The sequence below is a fragment of the Brachypodium distachyon genome, chromosome 1, assembly GCF_000005505.3.
Source record: "Brachypodium distachyon strain Bd21 chromosome 1, Brachypodium_distachyon_v3.0, whole genome shotgun sequence".
NCBI classification, from domain to species: Eukaryota; Viridiplantae; Streptophyta; class Magnoliopsida; order Poales; family Poaceae; genus Brachypodium; species Brachypodium distachyon.
Genome location: NC_016131.3, coordinates 46,548,773 through 46,575,261, shown reverse-complemented (window position 1 = coordinate 46,575,261; position 26,489 = coordinate 46,548,773). Strand labels below are relative to the sequence as shown.

The window sequence follows — 26,489 nt, the reverse complement described above, 5'->3', positions numbered from 1 at the left end:
GGGGAATGGACCTTCCCAGGCCTTTCCCCGCATGCATCGGGGGCTGCAAGTACCTCGTGGTGTCGATTGATTACTTCTCCAAATGGATAGAAGCTGCGCCACTCGGCAAGATCACGTCACAGGCCATCCAGAATTTTTTCTGGGAAAACATCATATGTCGATATGGCGTCCCACGAGAACTAACCGTGGAATACGGCAAACAATTCGACTGTGCGGAATTCATTAAATTCTGCGAATGCCTCGAGATCATGCTGCACTTCGCATCCGTGGCCTACCCCAAGAGCAACGGTGCATGCGAGAGAGCCAATGGACTAATCCTCCAAGGACTCTGCCGAAGGGTAGAACACATGGCCAGCAAGGCAAGAGGAGCATGGGGGGACGAACTCGCCAGCGTGGTTTGGGGCCTACGCACCTTCATAAGCCATTCCACGGGCCGAACACCATTCTCTTTGGTGTATGGCGCCGAAGCAGTTCTTCCCGCCGAGGTAGAGTTCCGCTCACCTCGGGTCGAAAGACTCCAAGAAGATACTCCACTCGCCTTCATCGAAAATGAAGAGCATCACAAGACGGCCGTCGATCTTGTGAAAGAAGGTTGTGACAAAGCCCTCATGAGGCACGCCGTCTAGGAGCAGAGCGCCGCACGCTTCTACAACACGAGGGTGCGGGAACGAGCTTTCTCCCAAGGAGACCTCGTGCTGAAAAAGAACGTCGACCCAAAACTCCAGCGCAAACTCGACCCCAAATGGGAAGGACCATACCGCATCGCCGCGGTGTTGGGTGTAACATCCAAAAATTTCAAACCTTTATGTGAGCATTGCATCCATGAGCATCATACCACAATTACATATTTGAATTCAAATTTGAATCTCAAAAAGGCTTTGAAGGATTTATTTCAATTTAAAACCCTAGGGTTTACACCAATTTGAACTTTGGATCTTCAAACCAATAGGGTTTATTTATAAAAAAGGGTTTATTGCATATATAAGCTATCCCATAATTTTTGGAGTTGAAATTTAAATAGTTATATAGCCCAAAGGCATTTATAGGGCAAATATATTTTTATATATTTTATTTTGAAGGGAAATCACTCCCAAAAGTTGAATCATGGTAAAACATGATTTTACAAATTTTCTGGAATTTATTTGGACCAATTTGGAGTTTAAAATCAAAAGATATCAACGAAATAAGAAAAACAGAAAAAGAAAAGGATAAAGAAAAAAAAATAGAACGGACCGACCCACTGGGCCGGCCCGCTAAGCCTCGAACCGGCCGAACCGCCCGGCCGACCGCACCCGACCGACCGGACCGGTCCGCGCGCGCGCCCGCAGACGCTGACAGGTGGGGCCCACCTGTCAGGCTTCGTCCTCGTTAGGAAAGCGCGGCCCGCGCCGAATCCGCGCCGGATTCCCGCCGCCGCAATCTCCGCGCCCGGCGAATCCGACCTTCCCAATGTGAGCCAAGCGCAGCCCTATAAAGCTCTTGCCCCCGCCGTTCTTTTCCCCCTTCTCGGCCCCGCTCGCATCCTTCGCCGGAGCCGCACCCACGCCGCCGCCGTCTGCGCGTCACGCCGACGAGCTCGGTGAACCATTCTCGTCGCCGTCTGCTCCTTCGTTTCCCTCTTGCTCGCGCGCATCTCCTGACGCGCGCCGCCTTCGTTTTTGTGCCCTGCAGCGCCCCCGACGTCCCGTCCTGAAGCTCACAGGATTCCGGTGACCGCGCCGCCGTCTTCATGTCATCCTAGGCAAGCCCTCCGACCTCTCCCGAAGCCGCGTCGACCCCTCCTGAAGCCGCGCCGACCCCGTCCCTGTCTCCGCCGTGCCGCGCCACACCGTCCTCGGCAATCCCCGCGTCGCCCGCCTCGCCGGAGCACCCCGCGCCGCCGTCCCCTCCATCACCGGTGACCGCCGCCGCCGCAGGTGAAACCCTAGCCCGCCTTGACCGTCCGATCCAAATCCGAGGGCTAAGATTAGATCCCGTTTTTATTTTGCATTGATCCAAACCCTAGCCCGCCTTGACCGTCCGATCCAATAGTGTTGTTACTATCTCCCTATGTTTACATGCAACTCTATTCTGCATTGCATATTTATACGGGTAATTATCTAGCTTATGTGTTACAAAAACAAAATTAATATATTAAATTCTGTGGTACTTATTTGTTTTTTGTTGCAGGAGGTTAGGGATGGAGGTTATGCAATGACTTGGAGGAGAGGCAGCGAACTACCTGCACATGTTTGTCACGCGACTAGCTGCCTGTTTGTATCGAGACGCCAATTCTCCTCTACTCCAAGCTGGGACTTGCCTGTGATAGGGCAACTGATGTAAGATAGCCTTAAACTTGAGAGAATGTCATATTTACATGAGCAGGATTTATAACCGTGTCTTTGAACGCATTAACTCGGTGTGTTTAGTACATTTGGTAATTACTAGTTTTTTTTGGGCAGAACTTAGAAGCTGCTGAATATGTATTTGTACATTTGATCTCTTGTAAGTTTATTACAACAGAGAATTGTTTTTTTAGGCAGAACTTAGAAGCTGGTGGATATGGTTCTATACATTTGATCTCTTTCTCTTGTAGGAGCATTACAATAGATAATTGGGTTTTTTGGGCAGAACTTAGAAACTGCTGGATATGTTTTTATACATTTGATCTCCCTCTTTCTTATAGGCTTATTACAACAGATAATTGGGTTTTTGGGCAGAACTTTGATGCTGCTGGATATGTTTTTATATATTTGATATTTCTCTCTCCAGTAGGCTTATAACAACAGATAATTGGTTTATTTTGTTGGCAGAACTTAGATAATTGGTTTTTTGGGTAAAACTTAGAAACTGTTGGATATGTATCTCCTTCTCTCTTATAGGCTTATTACAACAGATAATTGGGTTTTTGGGCAGAACTTAGATGATGCTGGACATGTTTTTATATATTTGAAATCGCTTTCTCTAGTAGGCTTATTACAACAAATAATTGGATTATTTTGTTGGCAGAACTTGTACATTTGATCTTGTAGGTGTATCACAACAGATAATTGGTTGTTTTGGGCAAAACTTGAGAGAGATATGATATATATTTGATTTATTTCTGTATAAGGTTTACTAAATATCTTTATTTTTTTCCCTTGTAGGTTTAATAGTCATCATGACATTGCTATGGAGAAATGTCTAGATCCATTGAGATATGCCGTGAATAGTCCTCTATTGAGGGAAGCAAAAGTGATAGGGCTGATTAGACAAGAAGATCTTGATGCACCATCTACAGCCAGATATGAGTTGACTGAACCAGGTATAAAACTTGTTGACTCAATTCTCTCACTAGTTGCCATAAATCTGAAGAGAGGGAGAAATATCAGTCAGTTGTTGAAAGGGTATAACCTGATGGTGTCAACAAGATATGGGGGGTTGCAATGAAAAGCACAGCCATGCATGATGAACCGAGAGGTATTAGCAATAACCCTCTAGCCTATAGAGCTGCACGTGCCTTCATATTCGAGGTATTTAATGCTTCGGTTGGAGTTACTCTTAAAGAGTCTGAGCTTCCGGGAGGAGTCATCAATCTTCTTGACTTGTTAGATGATTCAACCAGTGTGGACAAACGGTTGATCACGTATCATGGTAGTGTTTTGTCACCTCAGATACCGATCCATTTATATCATCGAGTTGATATAGTATTGGAAGGACTTCAGGTGTTTGGTACGGCAGAAGAGGTCCAGGCAAGAGTTGGGATTCTATCACGCTTTCCTGATCGGGACACAAGTGATAGTTGGTGCTTCCATGATCAGCACCCGTTCTTTGAGCACTGGCTTGATTTCACCAAGAAGAAGAAACATCAAAGGAAGAGCAATCCGGGAGTGGGTCTCCCATGGTCAGAGTGTGACTACGGAACATCGTTGATGAAGCTTCATCGGTACGGCGTGGCTCATCCGTACAGCCCGCGTGCTTCTTCTCCAGTCTTGAAGTTTGATATCTTGGATGTGCAGAGGTTGCTATCGTTTAGATTCTCCAAGTATCCTTCGGCAGTCCAGCAGGGGTTCAGCGCAAGAGGAATGTTTGACATGTTGAAGATGGTGAGCATGTGTCCTGAGAAGGTGGCATTTGGAGATTGGACAGATGTTTCCGGTGGTCTTGTTGTACCCACTGTGAGTGGCTGTTGGTAGATGTAGTTGTTGGTAACAAAATGATCCCTAGGAGAAATTGAATGGAGATGAGCCAATGGATGTATTTTGTTCTGATATTGTGATTTTTCTATCTGGAATGCACTTTTAGCTTCTCCTTGTGCTGTGTAGTATTAATCCTTTGCTCTGTCACAAATTTATATATTTTAATAGTGAGTATTTTTCTCCTTGTGCTGTTGTAGTATTGATCCTTTGTTTTGTCATAAATCCATTTTTTTTTCCACAGTGAGTGAGTGTTGAGTTGAGTTTTGATGACATGAAGTTGTCTGGACAGAAACATGGAGATTACAGTCAGGATGTAACTGGAGTCCTGTTTGTGATACATTGTATGTATGGTTTAGAACTAACAGGATGATTCATTCAATTAGAAAAGATTTGCTTCATTCGCTCTCTTGAATTTGCTTTCGCTCTTGAACCTGCTCCATCAGACACTGGAAAGAATAAAACCCAGCAAATTATCATCCCGCCTGTATTCTTGTGCTTTTCACAGTGAATTTGGATGACATGAAGTTGGCACATCGTGATTGATGATGATACATTAGTCTCTGTCTGGTTTGTAGATTCGATGATACAATGACATACATTGCAAGTAGTATGGTTTAGAGGTAACACGAGGAGTCCGAGTCTGGAATAAGAAAAGAGGCCATCGTTTGCTTCATGTTTGCTTTGGCTCTTGTGCCTGCTCCGTCAGAATCAGATACGAAAACAGAATAAATACGAGACCCATGGCGCCGCCGACGGCGAGGCTGCTCCTCCGAACACCCCGCCTCTCCCTCTCCACCGCCGCAGCATCGCTCTTCTCGCCGCCCTCCAAGGCCGTCCTCTACGACCAACACGGCCCTCCCGACCAAGTCCTAAGGTATCTCTCTCTCCATCGACCTCTCTTCTCTTCCCCACTAGGAGTATTATTAGATAACCATCTGGCGGACGCCTGTGCCAAGGGTGGCGGACCTGCCGCCGGTGGAGCTCGGGGAGCGCGACGTGTTCGTCAAGATGCTGGCGGCGCCCATCAACCCCTCCGACATCAACCGCGTCCAGGGCGTCTACCCGGTCCGGCCTCCCGTCCCCCCCGCCGCCGTCGGCGGCTACGAGGGCGTCGCCCAGGTCCACGCCCTCGGCCCCGCCGTCACCCGGCCCCTCTCCCCCGGCGACTGGGTCATCCCTTCCCCGCCCTCCTTCGGTACCCCTTATTTCTCTTCCTGCTGCCTCACTCCCCATTTTTAACTGTCCTTCAAGTCTGGAAGAGCTCAAATTGATGGAATTCGCTTGCTTGCAGGAACATGGAAGACCTACATTGTCAAGCCGGAGCACGTGTGGCACAAGGTCTGCAACGACATGCCCGTGGAATATGCCGCCACTGTCACCGTCAACCCCTTGACGGTGCTCCGGATGCTGCAGGACTTTGTGAAACTCAGTCCTGGTGATCACCTGTCACCACGGCCACCTTGCTGCTTCCTTCTTAACATGCTCACTCATCTCATGACATTCATTTATTTGATATGTTATCAGGTGATGCTGTCGTCCAGAACGGCACCACCAGCATCGTCGGCCAGTGCGTTATTCAGCTCGCCAAAGTGCAGGGGATTCGCACCATCAACATCATAAGGGACAGGTGCAAATCCAACCTGGAATCGATAATACTGCCCCTATCTTAGTTTTCTGCATCATCATGATGATAATTTGCTCAATCTGGTTCTCTACTTCCCATGGAATTTATCTTTCCTCGTTTGAATTGCTTGCTTCAATGAGTCATCTGTAACTGCATTGTTGTAGGCCTGGGTCAGAAGAAGCAAAAGAGAAACTCAAACAGCTTGGTGCAGATGAGGTTTTCACAGAAGGTTAGCTGGATGTTAAGAATGTCAAGAGCTTGCTGGTACTGCTCTCTACACTGCAGCCTGCATTCCAAACCTTATTGTCCTAGTAAACTATTTTGTTTAACTTAATGATCCGTTGATAGCATGTATTTGCATGGTATGGTAAAGTTCTTTGTTTCCAACAATGTGAAGCGAGGATATTGTAATTTTTTATCGGCCATACCAAAGTGGTGATGCCCAAGCTCTTGTGCAACTCAAATCATGAGTTAGAATCGAAGTTGTTTTGCAACTATCACAAGTGATGCCAGGATAGAGCTTCAAGTTAGTGTATGTATAGGATCACCCCAACCGTTTGCTTATGCTGGTACTATTCTGTTTACTGTGATTTTAGGGTGCTCTACCAGAACCTGCACTGGGATTTAACTGTGTAGGAGGAAATGCTGCAGCTTTGATACTGAAGTTATTAAGGTAACACCGTTAAACTTGGATCTGGAAATGTCCCTGTTTTCCACGTATTGATATAACCGGTCTCTTTAGGCAAGGAGGCACCATGGTGACATATGGCGGAATGTCCAAGAGACCTGTGACTGTTTCTACTTCGTCGTTTATTTTCAAGGTCAGTATACATCAGATCCTGGTCCTGATTATGAACAATAGTCAATAGGATTTCTAATTCTGTACGTAATGTAATAGTGAGGGAACTGCACATTCATTACTGTTTTAATGTGAGAATTAGTTTACGCATCAAAACTATCAGCTTATTATTATCTTATGATGTGCTGAATTACCATCAATCTGAAGGAGTGGTTGCCATGTTTCAAGTTGTTTCTCCTCTCCCGTCAACCATTTTAACACGATGCGACCGTTGTGAGTGACAGGATCTTTCTCTGAGAGGATTCTGGTTACAGAAGTGGATGAGTTCAGACAAGGCGGACGATTGCAGAAGGCTGATAGACTACCTGCTGGGACTGGTGCAGGAAGGGAAACTTAAATACGAGTGCGTACTTCCTTCAACTGTTTCAGATCTTGAAACACACAACCAAAAAACTTAAATGGATCTTTTGGAAGATTAACCAATGATTTTGCCCTACGTTCGTGCAGGATGGAGTTGAGTCCCTTTGACGACTTTGGACTGGCCCTTGACAAGGCCCTGGGGAAACATGGAAGCCAACCGAAGCAGGTCCTGAGGTTCTGATGGTGAGAGGTAGGAGGAATGTGTAGATTGAACAAGGGTGTGAAATTTTGTACGTTAGCGACTCAGGGTTGACGTTGTATGCCTGTGTCTGTGTGGTTGGTTAGTGGATGTGAGGCTCTTGTTTCTTCTTTCTAGTGGGTTGGTTATATGGCAATTATGTGTGGCAATTAGAAGCAAAATGTGGTGTATTCTGAAGGCGAAAACTGATTAACTGACGTCTCTATGGTTCCTTGACACAAGGCAGCAGCAGACGACGCGGCTCTGCTGGCTGTAAGAATCACCACCATGATCAACGCTGCTGGTGCTGCACTGCAGAACCAAGCTAGACCTGATGATCTCTTCCCAACACCTGATTTTCAGAAGCTTCAGAAAACGGTTCCTTGACAAAATCAAGAAGGGTCGTCCTAATCCGATTCTTGTTGCAATTCAGCCGTTTGGATAGCCCATGTTTCATGTTGGGCTTTCAATACAATCAATAATGGCCCTTGTTGGCCTTTAAATAAATTTGGATCCATATAACAACAACTTCTGGTTGGAAAGAAAAAAAGAGCGGGCGGCGGCGGCGCGTGTTCTCGCCGAACGAGGAGAAGAAGGAGCCCCTGCACAACGAGCGGGAAGCGGAGAGATCGCAGCTCGTGTCCCAGATCCAAGCCTCCTACACGCAAGCCCTACTGCTGCTGCGGTGCTGCCGGCCTTGCTGCCTTGTCGATTACTGCTTCGCCGATTCTTTCAAGATGGCGCTCAAGTACGCCGCCCTCGCCGCCGACCCTGACCGCCTCGTCGCCACCTGGTCCGATCCCTCCACCAGCTCTCTCCGAGAATTGCGGTCCGAGATCACCTCCATGGAAGACGATGATGGTGCTCGGCGGCTCGCTCATCTGCGCACCAAGCTGTCGTCAATGCCGCCGGTGGCCGGATCAACTAGTCGGATCATCAGCTGGGAGGAGCTGGCGGCGGATCGCGAACATGATGGTGACATGGATCACAAGGAAGAGGTGGCGTCTACGATGTCTCTCCGGCGCGCGCTGCTGGACAAGATCCACGGCTACTACCTGCGGGCGCTGGCGCGGCTGCCGGCAGAGTACCACCGGAGCATGCTCCACGCCGGCCACTGCTACGGGCCCATGGATCCCGTATCCAACATCGTCCTCAACACAATCTCCTGCCACCACTTCCCATTCCCAGCAGCGAAGCCGATGGCGATGGAGCAGGAGGACGATTCGGCTGCCAGTGCCATGCCGAGGCTGCTCCTCCGCGTCGGGGCGCGATCCCTCTACGGCCTCGCCTCCTTCCTCGGCACGCGCTACCCAGGCCTCGACTTCCATGCCGCACTCCGCTGCCTCCTCTCCGCCAGTGCCCACCTACAGGGAGCCTGCAAGCACGCGGAGAGGCAGCTTCTTGGCCCCCGCCCACATCCATATCTCAATGGCGTCCTCTTAGAAGCGTACGCCGCCGTGGCCATTGCTGCGCGGCACCCACAGCCTGACGCACAGGCATGCCGCCTCACCTCCCTCTCCCTGCAATTATCATCATCATCGGCATCCATGGAGATGATCTTTAAGCTGCTGTCAACAAACAACTCCGTCGCCGCCACCGATAGTCGGACACTGCCAATGAGGATGCACTCGAGAGGATCACCGTCGGCATCATCAGACAGCAGGATCCACACCAAGGTCAAGGCCGCATTGAGCAAATACTACGCAAACATGAGGATCACGGCTGACCCTGACATCCATGCCATCTGCGGCGTCAACGATCGTGTCATGGGCCCTGACACCATCCTGTACCGGCGCAGCGGCCATCTACTACAACACCCATGTTAACTTCCTCGCCGGTACCCATTGCATCAACAAGCAGCAGCCAATGCTCTTCTTCGCCGAGCTGAGCAACGAAGACGACGACAAGGACATGGTGGCCGTGGCGTGCCCGGTGACGCCCGGACAGTTGCTGCCGCGGTGCCTCTACTGCGACTACGAGGGGTCCAGGATCGCGCACCCGCGCGTCCACGAGTTCCATGGCCGCGACCTCGAGTTCCAGAGGATGGTGTGCCACCAAGATCTCTTGGACCCGCAGCACCAGAGCTACAGATACACCAACTCTTGTATCATCCAGCGGAGTGATTACATTGCAGAGCGGCTTCAGGACATAGGCAAATGATACTTTCCAAACAAACTTTATGTGTCTGCAAGCATCCATAGAAAATAGACTAGTCAATACATTAGCATCACAATTAGTATGAGAGCGCTGGTATATATCAGGCTGTTTAGCACAACGCTCCTGGTGTAAACTCATGTTACTCATTCATGCAATCTGCACATGATCAAGCTTTATACAGCTGCAAAGTACGTAGCTGAATACAATCTCAGCAAGAATGAACCTTGAGGTATTGGCATCCCTACAATCCCTACAACCCGAATTGTTTGGGAGGGGATCTCATGTATCACTCTCTCTCGTATTTCTATCGTATTTCTATCACGCAGATGTATATAGAGTTTGGCCAATTTTTCTCAGCAAGAATGAACCTTGAGGTATTGGCATCTCAATATGCTACCTCAATGTAAATAACAGCGAGTTTCTATTGTTCATGCATGAAGTAGGCAACATGTTGCAGTTGAACCTGAATCATGGAATTGGGTGATTGTTGTTGCGTTATACCGCGAATGGTTTTGATCACATCATGTTTGCCTGATTTTATATATACAACTGTTCATGCCATCGGGGTACATTGTAGCAATTTTGTTGTATTCGATTAGTGGGAAACAAGCTCAAGATCGGTTATGTTACGCATACAGTTGAATACATAGCTGCATAATGAATTTTCATATCCGTTCTAAATTTCATTTACATCTTACATAAAGATGAGAAGCAGAAACTAAAAATAAGACCATGATGCTATTGTTATATGGATATTAGTTTGATATATTTTTCAGAGTGGACTTAACTATTTCTCACTGTAAGTGGTTCCTAATTTTCTTCCTGCTACTGTAGATAATGATTTTGGGAAATTTCAAGTGAATGACCTGTCCCTACATTATTTACGGTTTCTTTAACTTATATATTGTGATGCCAGTCCCTAAATCGTACTATGTGATGCATATATCAAAAATAATCAAGATTACATTTCTCACCTCATTACGATGAGAAGGGAGAACGGATTAATGCTTTTCCCATTGAACTGTATGACATGGAATTAATTCATCCAAGCTAATGTGAATAAGATTTACGTTTTGGACATTATTTGATAAGTACCATTGCAGTATAAGAATATGAGTTTGGCATGTTATCAGTTTTATACCATCTGATCTCGGTCTTACCATTATGTGCAATTTACAGTAGGAGCCTCATGCATGACATTTTGTAATGTTATCTGAACTAGCAGGTGTGCCCGCGCGTTGCTACGGGTCAACAAAATCACAAGCTATTTATTTTTATTTTTTGTGTAGCCAACTCATGGCGCCGTTGAGGTCGGCATGCGGGTGTGGTGGCATCAGTTGTAAGACGGAGTAGGAGAAATCGTGAAAAAAAAACTAAAGAAAAATAAAATAAGAGGCAGTGGCATATTGGTTGTAATTTTAACGAAGTTAACCTACAGTGGCGACCGTACCATCACCACCAACTCCAATTTAATATATTGGTATAGATTCCTGGTTTATTTAGTTTAAAGGGTGCAAAGAAGGCTCTATGTAGAAAATTGACATCATGCAATGAAACAACACCTTTGTGTTGATAAGGTTACCTTTTCTGTTATGTTCACCTAAACATCTATGTTCGGTTATGTATCTGCCTTCTTAAAATGGTTTCTTACGGTTAGCATGTCAACGTCGGTTTGTATCCATGTCTAGAATATTAATGTGCCATACCTCAAGCAAGTTTAAATAAACATTGTCCAGTCGTGTCAATTATCAAATCTGCTGCATATAGTACTAACTTGAGAAATTGGAACTAGCTATGGCCATATAGTTGGCAATGCTCAGGTAGATATGTTCATGTAATTCACGGTTACAAATACAAAAAAAATTTCATAGCAGGCAAACCAGATGGATCGATGTTTATGTTTCTGTGATTTGGATTTAGGCACCACACATTTTATCTGTTATCTTAACTCTTAAGTATTATCTTCTGATTTGCATGTACATAAAGTTTAGTTCTGGTATCAACTATTAATCTTGAAACGAAGCATCACATATGTAAATTGGTTAAGATCAATTTTGTTATGTTCAGAGCAATCTCAAATTTAAAGAGTGACTGCTTTAATATATCAAGAGTTTAAAATCAAAGTTGTTTTTTTTGTGGCAAACAGAGAAGATGTACACATTTTTATGTTTCTTGACTTTTCGGGTTTAAGCTTATGAAAATCTTACCTTTGTTGTATTGTGCTTTGCTTTGTACGCATATAAAGCCTTCAAATTGCAGAACACCAATTTGCATGTTTTCCTTTGTATTTTTCTAAACATAATGTTTCTAACTTAAGTTTTTAAATATCCAGTTTTTCCAGGCCACAAAGTAACTATTTTGTGGAGCTAAGCTTTTTACAAATAATAAATCAAATATTTTGAAGACTTCATTTTATTCTCATGCAGTTGTACCTGATGTACTTGTTTTTGGAAGGTAAGGATCCCAGTCAGATCTATGGGGGCACCATAACCAGCTTCTTTTGTAGCAGCTAGCAGTGATCAATTCAATGTGAAGTGGCCAGGGAGGTAAGTTTGAATGCGCACTTTTTAAGTGATTATAATTTCTGCAATTTGGAGTAATTCTGTAAATTTGACCTTTTTAGTCGTGTGACCAAGGCCATAACTATGATAATTTTTTTTCTAGAATACAATTATGATAATATTGGGAAATCAGCATCTGCTCTGTATGTTTTCTGTTTTGGTGGTTCTCTCAGGTTTTAGCTATGCTTGCATGCTTCGATTGCACATGCATGAATCAAGAGTTTTGTGCTTTTATTTGAATGTACTGATGATGTACTGATACTATGGGACAAATGTAATACAAATTAAATATTACTACACCAATTCCTGATTTCAGAATATGCTGAAATTAGCGGTTGCTTCTGATAGTTCCATGTGCTAGCCTTTATATTTGGTGCTTTCATTATTTATTTCCATTTTTACCCATAAGCAAGTTTTACTCATCGTTGTTTCATAAAACGTTATTGTTGGGAGGTTGCATGCTTTTGATATGCTAAAATTGTTACATTTTCTATTTTGCAAGTAACAAAAGGATGCGAACCGAAGAAGTATAATGATATCCAATGCAAGTGAAGCTACTCCGCAGTGGCGGCAAAAATGTGACAAGGGATGATGTTTTTCAGCTAAAGAGATGAACATAATATCCCGTGGACTCAACAAGCGCACGCACAATTTTATTTTTTTATTTTGTTAAATCTCTCGATTTAAAGCTGGTTTCTCTCCTGATGCCATGCACAAGACCTTGATATCTAGACTTGGTTTCTCACTGCTATATGTGCTATCCAGGATGCTATTGTTTTTGGGTAAATGTCTATCGTTGCTTCAGATGATTAGTAGCTAGGTTTCTTCCTCAATACTCACTCTCTTTGTACTTGCGTTTATAGTCGCAACAAATGGATTGATTGCCGTAGTACAAAACTTGTCATGCTTGTGGTCAGTTATTGCCTTATTGACCATTTAACATGTTAGACATGGCTGGATCCCGTGTAATTAAGCAGTGAATCATGCCATCGAGGCGTTGATAAATCATAGCAATTGTTGGCACAACAAAGCCTCACAGCCGCCGCTTGAGAAAGAGAGGAAGAAGGCGAGAGTGCTAGCAAAGATGAAGACCCGGGAATGCTTGAAATGCATATGAAAGACAAATGAGGAGATGAAGAAAAAGTTCCACACCTGTCTACCTAACAAGGACTTAGGCTGCAGCAAGAATTGTAGCAAAACACACCTGCAGAAACATGCTAATATCAGACCGGATAAAATCCAGAAAGTAAACATTTAATGGCACGGCAAAGCGCACAAATCATCAACAACTAGCATGCAAGCAGCCATGGAAAACACACCAGTGAATGTACACTAGCATCACAACCAGTATCAGAACGTTGGTATATATCAGGCTGTTTAGCACAACACTCCGTGTATAAAGACGGCGATCATCGACAAAACACTCCCAAGTACTGAATGGTCTTCGATCATGCTCAGTTGACCCTGGCCTCGATCGAGATGCATGAACTAACCCTCCTTCAAGTCATCGCTGCGGATGTACATGCAATCCTCTTCCAAGTCTCCCACCCACTCCGAATTCAGGGCACTGATCGCAAGGACACGATAGTTGGCGTAGAATTGCTCTTCCAATTCCGGATCGAAATTATCATCGTACAGATCTTCTCCGCGGAACAACTTGTCAAACTCCGACTTGCGCCCATGGAATTCCTCTGAAACCGGGTGCACAATCCTGATACCATGGTGCTCACAGAATAGGCAGCGGACTGGTTCTGTCAAACAAACGAGGTAATCAGCAGCAAATACTGCAACACAACAAAGTCACTGATCGAAAACAAAATATGTCTGTATTTCTTCAAACTGTTTGCAATGTTACGAATTACAGCAAAATAACTGTGACCATCTATTTGTCATATCTAAGCATGCAAAAAAAGAGACAAAGAAGGAACCAGAGCATACCAGCACATGATGGTGGGAAATCCACAGGGCAACACAGAAGCTGGCTATCCTGATCGTCATCGTAATTGTTGAGCTGCGCAAAGAAGAGTACTGGTCTTGAAGCTATGCTGCCAACGTTTTGGGTCACCAGAAAGTTGGCATGAGTGTGACGGTATACATCATGAGGAACAGGAAAGCCATTGTACGTTTTCTTTTTCAACCAAGAGTATGCAATGTCACGGTCCTGAGGACCATATGCAAATTCATTCACACCACAAATTACATGAAGCCGATAATAACAGGAGGGTTCCTATATATAAAGATGGCAAAAGGGAGCAAATTAGCCAAGTAAACGTGTAATAGATTATCGAAATTAAGCAATCAAGCAGTAACATGACATAGCAAAAATCAACTAAACTAACCGAATTCTGGCTTGGCTTTCATATATCCTCAGTGCAGCCTTGACCTTTCCGGAGATTCTTGTAAGAGCCCTGCGCTGTTTCTTTCCTTTTGCCATAATGTCATCGAGCAGTGGTGATGAAACTGACGGCTGCTGGAGTGGCATTCTATCTGGGGGTTCAGGGCATAATAACCTTGCAAGGTGCTGGGCATCTTCAGAGCGGAGCTGCCGGCGTCCATCCAGCAGCGTTGAAAGTGAAACCCCTGCTTCCGCCAACATAGCCTCACATGAACAGAGGAACCGTGCTTGCTCCTCGGGTTTGGGGTGCACCGCGGCAATGGCGGCAGCCCTGAAGGCTTCTTCTCGGGCAATCGATTCCTGCTGTTGGTTCACTGTCATAGCAGCTGCTGCTTCATGGCTGAGTTGTATGTTGAGATCTGTGTCGAGCAGGCAGCGCAGGGCTTGATGAAGAGTGAGATTTTGGTGAGTGGTGCAAAGGTGAGAAACAAGTCCATAGAATGACCGGACCCCGATCCGCATGAGGCTCATCGTGGCAAGAGTGTCCAGCTTATGATCTTCGACAGGCGGTGGGAAGGCGGCTTCGTACCAGACTGTGTTGAGGATGATGTTGGAGACAGGGTCTTCGAATGGGCCGTAGCAATGTCCAGCCTTGAGCAGGCTGCGGTGGTAGCAGGACTGGAGGTCGTCGGTGGGCAGGATGGCGAGCGCCTGCAGGTAGAAGCCATGGATGGTGTCGAGGAGAACCCGCCTGAGTGAATTTGAGTGCTGGTATGGCACCTCTGTGACCTCGCTGCGACCGGCGGCCAACTCCCATGGACTGCTGCTCAGCGGGGAAGAAGGAGGAATTATCGTCGTCTCCTGGAGCAATCTGTGGAAGGTGTCAGGATTGAAGACCGCCGGCGGCGAGAGGATCGATGCGGCCTCGTCGAGGAGTCCTTGGGAGGAGAGCGCCATCCACGCGTCGGCGAGCTGCGCGGCGTTGGGGTGGCCAGCGGCGGCGGCGGCGCACCTGAGGAGCCAGCTTGAGCGCGCCGCTGTCGGCCGGGGGGGAACCCTTGGAGCCGCGGTCCTTGGCGAGGACGTGCGCGGCGGCGAGGGGGTCGGCGCGGGCGAGGAGCAGGTAGCGGACGGCCTCCCACTCGGTCAGGTAGGGGAAGTAGCAGGTGAGGAAGGCGACGAGGCCGTCGAGGGAGCGCCGCTCCGTGTCCGTCATCACGATCTCGTCGGCGCGGGGTTCCGTAGGCGGCCGGTTCCGCCGGGGCGAGGAGGGTGTTGGCGAGGATGTTGGAAGCGGGGTCGAGGAGGCCGATGACGCAGACCCCGCTGCGGAGGAGGAGGTCCCCGGATTGGGCGGCGGCGAGGCGTGCGAGGGCGTCGTAGTGGTTCTGCTGGATACTTTCGAGGAGCCGTGGCCTGTCGTGCTTCAGTTCCTTGTAGGACGGAGACTCGGAGGAGAACTCGTACACGCGGAGAGCGCCGACGCTGGCGCTAGTAGAGATGGCGGCCATCGCCTCGCGTCGCGCTCGCCTGAGAGATGGGTTTGCGGAGGCGAATACGGCCGGAGTCGAAGAAGGGATACTGGGGGGACTGTTTTTTTTTATGAGAGAGAGAGAGGAGGATGGGCCAGAAAAGAGGCCCGGCCCATGAAGAGAAATGCAACCGTCCAACGACGAGAAAAGCTTTGTCTGTCTTATCCGACATGTGTGCACCCAATTTTGAGAAATGCAACCAGCCAAGGATGCAAAAGCAAACTAGGACATCCAAGTTAGGACTGATGCTTTTGAGAAATTACCACAACAAGTGTACATGGTATCAGGTATGCAGAGGCAAAGATGCTTGGAAATTCCAAGTTCTTAGACCAATCATAATCAAACACAGATCCTACAAAAACATCATAAAGCAGGCAATCTGGAGTAACATATAGCAATTGTGCATTCTAACCGAAGCTCCTCTGAGGCTCTGAGCAGAAGATGAGGACCAGCTGTGGCGTATAGTATCTACCTACCCAACCCAAGCCAAAGTCCAGACCTAACAGTCAACCATCCATGGATGCACCACAACTAAAACTCCCTCTCTAGCTTCTTGCCAACTCTTCAACTCTATTTTCCTTGTTGCTCTTCCATTGCTTAGCTACCGGTCTACAGCTCTGACGGAGCACACAGCACAAGGATCTAGGTACGTGTATGAAACTTCGTTTCTGTTATTTTTCTTCCTTGTTCAGGTTGCTCATAACGCGCAAGGAGAAAAAAAAGAAGCAAGTTGTTAGCACTTTTTAAATTTCATTGTTAAACTAACATGTTCTGCTTATATTTCTTCGTTGCTCGATCTTAACCATGCTTCAAAATTCAGCTAAAACTTGCATAATTACCCAGGAAAAAATAGCATCTGATTGATCTAGCAAAGTTCTGTACTTTGATCTTCCATTCCCTCTTCACAAGGGTTTTCTAAATCTCAATGGTTTCATATGCACACATACCTGTAATTTCCAGCACGCATCTGTTGATTCGTTTGTGCACATAAGTTAATGCAACCCCAGCTTCTTTCTTTAACTCGGTTGATATCTTGCTATTTGTTTTACAATTTTCAGCACAAAAAAAATTCCCTGTTACTAGCTGAAGATCAACTACCTCCGAAATGAAACCTAGCCTTATTCCATTCTATCATTGTTTCTCCCTTAAAGTAAACCCAAACCATTTATTATTAGAGATTAAGTTGAACGGCTCATGAATTGTCCTCTACTTGTTTTGTCAGTGGAAGATGCAAAGTCAAGAAAAGATAACAACTGTGAAGCCTGTGGCCTCCAGGCCTTTCTCCAGCTTCAGTTCCTTTTCGAAGCTTCTGAAAGACTTCACTACCACTGGTTCCACGCGGATTACCTCTCCAGGGGAGACTGCTATAGTTAGGCGGCCAAAGGCAAGGCGCTTCGCATCGCCACCGAGTGATCTGTCGACTGGACTCACTGCAACCATGGTCAGTTCCACACTGAAATTCAATTTCTGAATTTAGAAAGAAACTTAGTTTGTGTTTACCAGGTACCAGCAAAATTCTCCCCAGGACAACTCTTCAAATTTAAGAACATATCTGTCATCTGTTAGATGAGTTTCAAACTAACCATAATGTTACAATGTGATGGTGCTATGACAATTAATGTGCCAAACTTCAGTTACAGGACGGTGGTTCAGACACCACACATGAGCAGATGGTCGTAGACACAGAACAACAAGCAGTCTCTTGTGATGAACATCAGACAGTGTTCCACAACATCAACAAGCCAATTCACGGTGCGAGAAACCGTTTGTCCTATGATGGCTACAACTGGAGGAAGTATGGGCAGAAGCAAGTGAAAGGGAGCGAGTTCCCAAGGAGCTACTACAAGTGCACCTACCCAACCTGCCCTGTCAAGAGGAAGGTGGAAACTACACTTGATGGCCAGATTGCTGAAATTGTGTACAATGGTGAGCACAACCATCCCAAGCCCCATCTTCCAAAGAAGCCAGTGTCATCAACGGGTACAGAGGTTGTCATTGCCGACGTCTATGATGCTGGAGCAGAAAGCCAGTTAGGAGGATGCAATGGCCTGTCTCTTATTGATTCCAATGTTGTGGCTGATACATTCAGAAGGTGTTGTTATTGCTTCGATGAGCTTGGAGAAAATAGTCTGGTCTGTAACTGCAAGGGCAGGTATGTATGTTAATGTTGTTTAATTTGGGGATTCAGAACTTTGTTAAACCTAGTAGCAAAATGTCTCTAGTCAAAATTCTATGCAGTCAAGAACAATATGTCTGCATTTGGTCCAAGAAATCCAATGTTTCATTTTTCAAAATCGCCATTTTTCAGCCGAAAGGAGGAGCAATCAAATGGCCTGGGAGCTAATGCTGAGGCTGCTCGTGTGTTCCAGGCTTCAACAGAATGCGAGTCATCTGAGGATGCATTCCGTTGGCGCAAGTATGGTCAGAAGGCTGTTAACGGCAATTTGTTTCCAATGTAATACATACTTCTGCATGAAACCTTGGAACATAACATCACCTCCGTGAATTCATACTCTTGTGTATTTTTGGAAGGACTTTTTTTTTTAAGTACCGGTGTTATAGCACACTCTTGTGCTTAAGTCACTGAAATGTCAAATTGCAATTAAACAAACACAAGTGCAAATTATAGAGTGGCTGTTGAATTTGCAGGAGCTAATACAGATGCAGCACAGCCAGATGCAATGCACGCAAGTTCGTGGAGCGTTCATCAGATAATTCGCTGGTAACAACATATGAAGGAAGGCACAATCATATTGCTGAACGACTTGGATGAAAAGAGAAACCATGCTGATGTGATTCAAGGAGAAGAATACAATATCAATAGTGTGTTCGCGATGATGCTAAGATAGATATTCAGAAGACAAGAATACAATGTTTATCTTCGCCTAATAATATTACTGAATTGATCCGTCCCCGGACTAATGTATTCTGATTGCTCAGTAACAACTCTTTAGATATCACAAGTTACGTTACAACTTACTAATATTAATATACTAGCCTTATCTGCCTCTGGTACAATTCCATACAGTTGAAACAGCAGCAATCTTTAGACGTAAATCAAAACAGTTTGTTCCACACACCACACAAATCATGCGCACACAAATCTCATCTCAGGTGCATTAATTAGCTGGATTACAACATGGACACGGGGCCGAACACGATCCAGTACCAACCAAGAGGGGATACAAAAATTCCAAGGGGAACCAAGCAAGCCAGGAGCGCATCGGAGCTGTTACACCTTCAGTTTTCACTCGGCACCATTGCCTGGATGCCTACGATGAGACATAAGATGTCATCACAATGCAAAGCCATAAATGAGGGTGAAGGTACAAAAGTAAACAACTCTAACACCAGTTTGCCTACCTCCAGGATGTGGTCAGATTCCGGGCTTTCCGGTCTAATTGGAAGTTCGTCAAGTATTCGTAGTTATGTACAGAATAGAAGGCCGATGGTTGTTGATCCTTCAGTCGGCACCACTTTTGATTCTCTGGATGAGGCGTTCAGCTTTTACAACCTTTAATCGTGGGAAATTGGTTTTGGAATAAGATACGGTAAGAGTAGGCTGAACGTGCATATGAAGAAGTGTATGCAAGAATTGCTGTGCGGATGTTCTGTAAGTAAAAACCCCAATGATGTCGATAATTGTGTATCACCTCTATTTCGAAATGACGTTTGTTTGTTAAATGTTGTTTCAGGGCAAACCTATAAAGGATAACAGCAGGTCGACGAGGTGCGGTTGTGCGGCGATGATTCGTCTATTGAGGACTACAGATGGTGGATGGTACGTTTCTGAACATAGAGACCGGCATAACCATGCACTATCATCAACATGCGGTGAGAAAATGCATTGGCAATCGCACAAACACATAGATAAGCACGCGAAAGACCTGGTTAGGCGCTTGCGAGAAAATAACGTCAGTTTGGGTAAAGTTTACAGCATAATAGGAAGTTTTTTTGGTAGCATGGAGAGTATTCCTTTCACCAAGAGGTCGCTTAAAAGTTTGTGTGGTGAAATAAGTCGTGAGCAATCTGATAATGACGCTGTCGAGACGATGGATGTGTTCGGCAAGCTGCTGGATGATGACCCTGAATTCAAATATACAGTCCAGTTGGATGATGAGAGCCGTATGAAGACTTTGCTGTGGACAACTGCTAGGTGCAGCGAAAAATACGCCTGTTTCGGAGATGTGCTGACGTTCGATACAACTTATTGCACAAACCTGTACGACATGCCTTTTGGTTTGTTTGTCGGGGTAAACAACCACTTCCAAAGTATAATACTCGGTGGTGTTCTGATGAGAGATGAAAAGGAAGACAGTTTCAGATGGGTCTTCAGGGAGTTCATGAGGATGATGGGAGGGAAAGGGAATCATCCTAAGACGATCCTGACAGGTGATGAAATGGTTTTCAAACTATTTCGAATCGTGTTCCGTTTAATGTTTTTTAAATTTGAAAAGATTTGATGATGATTATACTGTTTGTCCGTACGCAGATCAAGCTAGGGCTATGGAGCTGGCTATCGCTGACGAGCTGCCTAACACGGCACACCGCTGGTGCAAATGGCACGTTCTGAAGAAGGCCAAGGAGTGCTTGGGTGCCTTGTACAATAAGAGATCAAGTTTCAGGGCTGAGTTTCACAAATTAGTTTCCGAGCTGTATACTGAAGAGGAGTTTGAGAAGGGGTGGGCGGCGATGCTGGAGAGGCATGGGTTGCAGAAACAACCATACCTTCCACAGATTTATGAAGTAAGGCACAACCCATATTTCCGTAATGTATTCTGTGCAAAAATGACGAGCACGCAGCGTAGCGAAAGCACAAACCACATGCTGAAGAGGTATATCCCGCCGGGATGTCCAATGCATCTTTTTGTAAAACAGTACGCTAAGCTCCAGTTCGACCGGGACCAAGAGGAAAGTTACCAAGAAAAACGAACTGCTCTGGTAAGGAAAAATCAGGATATGCTGGCGCAAAATAATAGACTATTCAGAAGTAGTACTAACTGATATAAATTTGATTTGAATTTCAGTCAGGTGTGGTGCTGAGATCTAATGTGCCCATAGAGAGGCATGCAAGCAAGGTTTACACAAGGTCAATGTTTGAGCAATTTGGCGAATGCTTGTACGAATCAGGAAATTACATTGTGGACGAGGTTGTCGCTGACAGTAAGTACATAGCAAGACACTCCAGGGCTTCTGCAAAAGAAGATTGGTGCAAAGTGTTGTTCCGCGTAACAGTGGACCGTGTAGCAGAAAAGTTCAGCTGCGAATGTGGATTCTTCGAGCACGCGGGATTCTTATGCCCTCATGTGCTAAAGGTAAATAGAAAAATATAGAACTTAAGGCAACTTGATGTTATTAATTCTGATGTAAACATGTAACACCGGGTGGGATGACTAACATATGAAATAATTTAGGTTTTGATTCACCTTGGCTACAGGAGATACCTTGGAGGTATATTTTGAAGAGGTGGACACGAGACGTGCGGGACATTCTACCTAAGCACCTTCAGCACTATCAAAAAGACAAGGAGTCAAGCATGCCGTCGAGCTACCGGCATTCGAGCCTACACCTTGCTTGCTTGGAGGTAAATTCTCTTGGTGATTCAAACCTAGAATGTTATAATCTGGCTATGCGTGAGATAGACAAGTTGGTAAATATGCTGAGACCGATGAGCAAGGAGAAGGATGGTTTAGGAGTGGAGGAAAGGGCAAAAGAAATGGAAACATATTCAACAGGTAAAGAAACCGGGTCGAAAGGTGAGACTGCTGCAACGACGACAATTGATGCTGCTGCTAGGGTTCAGGTAGTCATGTCTGAACCTTTGAAGAAGAGGACTGCTGGTAGACCAAGCATTCGACGTGACAAGCCACCTTATGAAGAATCTTCGAAAAGAACTAGGTTTTGTTCTACATGTCGCAAGTCAGGGCACAAAAACACTACTTGTCCGGAACGTGGGGACATAGCAAAGGCGCCGCGGAAGGAGCCGAGATGTTCAAATTGTGGTGTAGCTTGACATAGGAGGAATAATTGCGCAAATCCTAAGATTTTGCTTGGGTAGGGAAGTTCTCCAAAGACGACGGCACACATTATATCATTGTGTAAGATTAAGGGGAAAAAAAAATGTAATTCCTGTACGGTTGTTGGTATGTTATTTCCTATTTGGCAGTGTTATTTGTTTTTTGACATTATATGTATGAAACATGTTCAGCGAGTTGTGATTGAGGTTTGGAATAATTGCGAAATTAAATTCATCCACAAATTACATCATGCTATCGTTGAATTGTTGTTAATAAAAAAGAAATGCATGATCGTGTAGGTAAAATTGGTGTCGTTTGACAACAAGGTTGGTAAAATAAATCTTCAATATGTATTTAATTAAACATTAAATATGGTTGAGTACATATGTGATTATAAAATAAAGTACATTAGATGCATTAGAAGAAATTTGCTTCCGGGGCCAAATGTTAATTAAAAAAACATGCCAATATGAACCGCTGGTAACGAGGCAGATTTGTTACGGTGGTCGTATAGTATCCGGAATCTCCAAATGTATGGAGTTGAAGTGACACAGTGGTTAGTTCTAATAAAAATGCTGAAATAGGTTTGCCTTTTAATTGACGATAAGACAATCATATCTTGTGAACTACTTATTATTTTGAAGTACATTTTCTTAACAGATCTTAGTTGATTTGAGCAACAGCTGAATTTATACTTTATGACTTAGCTATTGGGTGGGAGGCCGGGTTTTACACGTGTCACATAATGAGGAAATTAAACAAAAGAAAGCTGGAAGTAGCTTCTGCATTCTTAACACGTGTCAAACTCCAGCTCTGTTCTATGAAACAACGGACAGGACGTAGAAAGTGAAACCATGGCTAATTTTTTATAAATAATACGATTTTTTTAATCATTTTCAAAAATAATACGCGTTTTTAAAAAATTAAAAAATAATACGGCCTCGGCCTGGTCCAAACCGATTAGGTCCAGTCGGCCTCGGCTAGGCCGACTGCAGGCCGCCCGTCTCGCCCGCGGGGCCCCCACGCGCCAGTCGGCCTGGCCCAGGCTGACTGAAGCCCAGTTGGCTTCGCCCAGGCCGACTGGCCCAGTGGGTTTGGGCCAGGCCGACTGGATTCAATTCATTTTTTCCCGCCGATTCGAAGTAATTCCATATTTTTCTTCGGATCCATCCGGTCTTTTGAACTAAAATACTCGACAACCTGGATAAAAGTAACACGCCGAATCCGATTGGAAGTAATTAGTCTTCGCCGCTAGTTCGTTGCATGATCAACGCATACACGGCCGAGGCCCATTTTTGTCTCGAATCCTTGCGGTTTTTTGAACTTAAAGACTTGACAACTTGGATAAAGAGTAACATATATCGAGAAATTGCTGGACAATTTCTGTGCTGATTCTTTGCGGGTTTTTGAACTGAAAGACTTGATATTTGGATAAATTAACATACATCGATAATGTGCTGGTTACGGAACCAAGGCACGAGTAAATTAACATACATTGGTAATACCGCAATTGGACATAATTAAAGATAGCAAATACATAAAAACACAAGCACTACTGAGTCCACTTAGGCCATTTTCCGCTCGTATCGCCACGTTCTTCTGCAGCTTTTGCCACGGCGGCCCTTTCTCTTTGCCTCTCCCTTTCTGCCTCACGAGCATCCTTGCGCCTTCGTTCCTCCTCTTGCATCTCAAGCGCTTTTTTCCTGTTTTTCCTTAGTGCTTCGTCAATCCAACAACGTTGTTCCTCCCTATGCTCTTTCATCTCTCTCTCTTGCTCCTCTTTCTCCTGGGCTGCAGCTTTTTCCGCACGCTTCTCCGCGTGGAAACGCTGCCATGCATTTCGGGACCTTGTTTTGATCTCTTCCACCGCCCAATCCGGCATCTCTGTGTCAATCCAACGATACCACATGCATAGGGGCGGAGGAGACTACAAAAAAGCCTACTGTTACAAATCTAATATGACACAAAAAACATGTTTTAGAACACCTAAATGTGCTTACCGGAGGCTTGTCGTACGGCGAAACCGGGACAGGTGGTTCGTACTCATAGTTCGCGCACATGAAAAACCTCATGCTCAGCTTATCTGAAAAATCTGTCACCTCCTTCACCTTGCATAGATTGCCGCACCAACACCTGAGATGTTCCACCCCCCGAGGCAACATCGCATCTTTCATCCTCCTCGGCCTCTCAAGCTGGTTCGAGCAAGGCAAACTCATTTGGGGACACTGAAATATTGGAAAAAAGAGTAGTGGGAAGGATGCTTAGATGACTACCGGAGATGAGGTATTTATAGGCTCTCAAACTCATTCTCCCGCCACCGTTTCCCTCCTCTTTTTCCTGCCTGGTTTTCCCGCCTCCTTTTCGCACTACCGTTTCCCACCTCCTTTTCGCGCCACCGTTTCCCGCCTCGTTTTCCCGCCATCGTTTCCTGCCTCGTTTTTGCGCCACCGTTTACCGCCTCCTTTTCGTGGCTCCTTTTACCGCCACCGTTTCTCGTTTATTTTAAGTTGTCGGTTTTAATTTCAATCTTTCTATTGCATATGTATTTAATTCTTGCCGTTATTTATATGCAAATGTAACTTGAATAAGAATGCGAAAATTAGTAACATGTCTCTTTCATACATAGGTAGAAATATGTCTCATACATAGGACCTACATCCAAATATCAGGCACGACGTCTGGGACAGCGTTCCGGGGGTGCCTGTGGCGTGGTCCAGCCATACCTATGAGGTGGCACTACGTTGCGTTGAGGAATCACGGACCCATCCTCACGATACTGTGTATCCTCCTGTGTGGGGTCTGGTGGCGGAGTACTGAACATCCAGCTGTGTTGGATAGAATAGTCCTCTCCTTGAGCGTGATCCTGCTCACTACCCCACGAGGGTTCGGACAACGATGACTGATGCCCTAGGCTCCTGCATGTGTGAAAGTACTTAGCATTACAATTGCGTAGCAGTCATGGTAACGAACACAATAGATAGAAATATACATACCCTGTGGCTGGGTCTGTGGACGAAACTCGAAGTTCATCCTGGGACTCTGCTGGTGCTGCCACGACGAACCTCCATCCTCAAAATAGGGCTGCTGCTGGTGCCACGCCAAACCTCCAGCCTCAAAAGAGGGCTGCTGCTGGTGCCAATAGTCGAAAGAAGACTGTGGCTGGTGCCACGACGAACCTCCGGCCTGCTCAGGAGGAGGTCGCCTGGGCGTCGACTGCTCTGGTAGACGTGGACGCGGGTGGTGTCGGGGGTGCGGTGCTTCCTGCTGACGTGGCCGCTGCTGGTGCGTGGAGTGACGAGGGGGCCGTACGGACGCCTGGTGGTGAACGACGTCGGAAGTGCAAGTGCACGTGATAGCCGCGTAAACAGAGCGTAGCTTCTCCTCCATTCGTCTAAGCCAGGACCGGTGTGGCTCCCGTGGTAGTAGAAGTGGACCGGTCGAAAGCGAACGTCCATACACAACGAACTCGGCCTGTAAATCCTGTGTCAACTGAGCCTGCAATTGGCACGAAGAGTATTACATATATATGGCAAAGTACGTAACAAACACATGCATTATGTTAAGAGAAGATACTTACCGCGTGCTGTCTAGAGCCTGAAGTAGATTGGCTAGGGTACATATCTTGCAAACTCGGCTCGGCTATCTCCTGGGGGTGAGAGTGCTGAATGATGGTCAATCGGGTAGCTGTCATGTACCTCTGCAAATATCCGTTGAATAGATCAAGATCAAAGGCCGCCAATGGCCAAACCCGTGTCGTCGCAGTCTCCCACTCTGTGACGTACGACTGAACCCTCTGCAGCCACTGAGTCTGGGTCCTAGTACTTCCCTTCCTGGTAAACCTGAGATCGCAATAGAAAGTTGAACAATAAATTCTGGACAATTCTGGACGACAATCATAAATTGGAGAACTGCAGATACCTGTGGACGACCTGTGGAAGTGGATCCTCCATCGGTGGAGGAACGACCAATTGGCGTGCCCCAAACCGCCTCATGACCCTCTGCTAGGCCATCTCCTCCACGCAGACGTCGAAGATGATCTTTGATTTTGTCATCCAGTAAGCGTAATCTCTCGTGCAGACCGTGGACATCCCGCCAGGGTATCTATCCTCGATGGCGTCCTGTGTGTACGGCTCCCAGACAGCCGCCTCAGAGTGCAACACGTCGAACTGGTCGTTGAATGATGGGTAGCAATTCCTGACCTGATCGTGTGCAAAGCATCTCTGTAAAAAACAAGAATTTAGCTTCATTCATGGTTTATGTAAACTAATGTATGAATTTCACATTCGACATACCTTGCTACGTGTCCAAATTGTCGCGAAAGTAGGCAGGTCGATGTGTTCTAAGTCAAACAACTCCTGCTCAGGGTTAGGGTGATCACCCGTAACGTCTGGTTGGCCGATAGAAAACCTCTCCCACGACCAGAGCTGCAACAATAAAGAACATCCAAGCAGGGCTGACTTGGGCGACGCAAGCTGGCAAGCGTTGCACATACCTCGGTACGTAGCCACTAAGACGGCCGAACCCCAACTCCTCTGTGTGATGTCGTCACCACAAGTTGCATTCGCGATCTCCACTGCAATAGGGATGTAGCGTGCGCTAATGGTGGTGACGTGGTTCTCGGTGAACATCACCTTCCCGAGAAGCCACATTATATATGCCTCAAGGCTCCGAGTGATCTGAGGCTCAGTCATTTGGGTCTCTGGATACCC

General features: G+C 45.9%; 1 protein-coding gene, 1 long non-coding RNA gene and 3 pseudogenes across 2 annotated transcripts; 3 read left to right on the top strand and 2 right to left on the bottom strand.

Moving 5' to 3' along the window:
- The first annotated feature begins 4,834 nt into the window (after positions 1-4,834).
- LOC100833024 lies at positions 4,835-7,396 on the top strand (annotated as a pseudogene).
- A 5,833-nt stretch (positions 7,397-13,229) lies between these two features.
- Positions 13,230-15,791, bottom strand: LOC100832717 (annotated as a pseudogene).
- Positions 15,792-15,925: 134 nt separating this feature from the next.
- Positions 15,926-18,796, top strand: LOC100832400 (WRKY transcription factor 44). Its single transcript, XM_010229663.3, has 5 exons — positions 15,926-16,409; positions 16,986-17,204; positions 17,398-17,915; positions 18,072-18,218; positions 18,413-18,796. Exons 2-5 carry the CDS (start codon positions 16,992-16,994, stop codon positions 18,417-18,419), a joined length of 885 nt encoding a protein of 294 aa, XP_010227965.1. The 5' UTR covers positions 15,926-16,409; positions 16,986-16,991; the 3' UTR covers positions 18,420-18,796.
- Positions 18,797-18,856: 60 nt separating this feature from the next.
- Positions 18,857-19,177, bottom strand: LOC112270172. The gene is made up of 2 exons (XR_002962556.1): positions 19,127-19,177; positions 18,857-19,035 (listed from the first exon to the last, which is right to left on the bottom strand). It is a non-coding gene; the product is annotated as an uncharacterized LOC112270172 (long non-coding RNA).
- Positions 19,178-19,211: 34 nt separating this feature from the next.
- LOC100832098 lies at positions 19,212-21,981 on the top strand (annotated as a pseudogene).
- Positions 21,982-26,489: the final 4,508 nt, after the last annotated feature.

Excerpts from the sequence above, each read along its gene's own strand:
- LOC100832400 (XM_010229663.3), top strand. The coding sequence starts at position 16,992 with ATGCAAAGTCAAGAAAAGATAACAACTGTGAAGCCTGTGGCCTCCAGG. Across the intron at positions 17,205-17,397 it reads CTGGACTCACTGCAACCATG|TTACAGGACGGTGGTTCAGA; the intron begins GTCAGTTCCACA and ends GCCAAACTTCAG. Across the intron at positions 17,916-18,071 it reads GTCTGTAACTGCAAGGGCAG|CCGAAAGGAGGAGCAATCAA; the intron begins GTATGTATGTTA and ends GCCATTTTTCAG.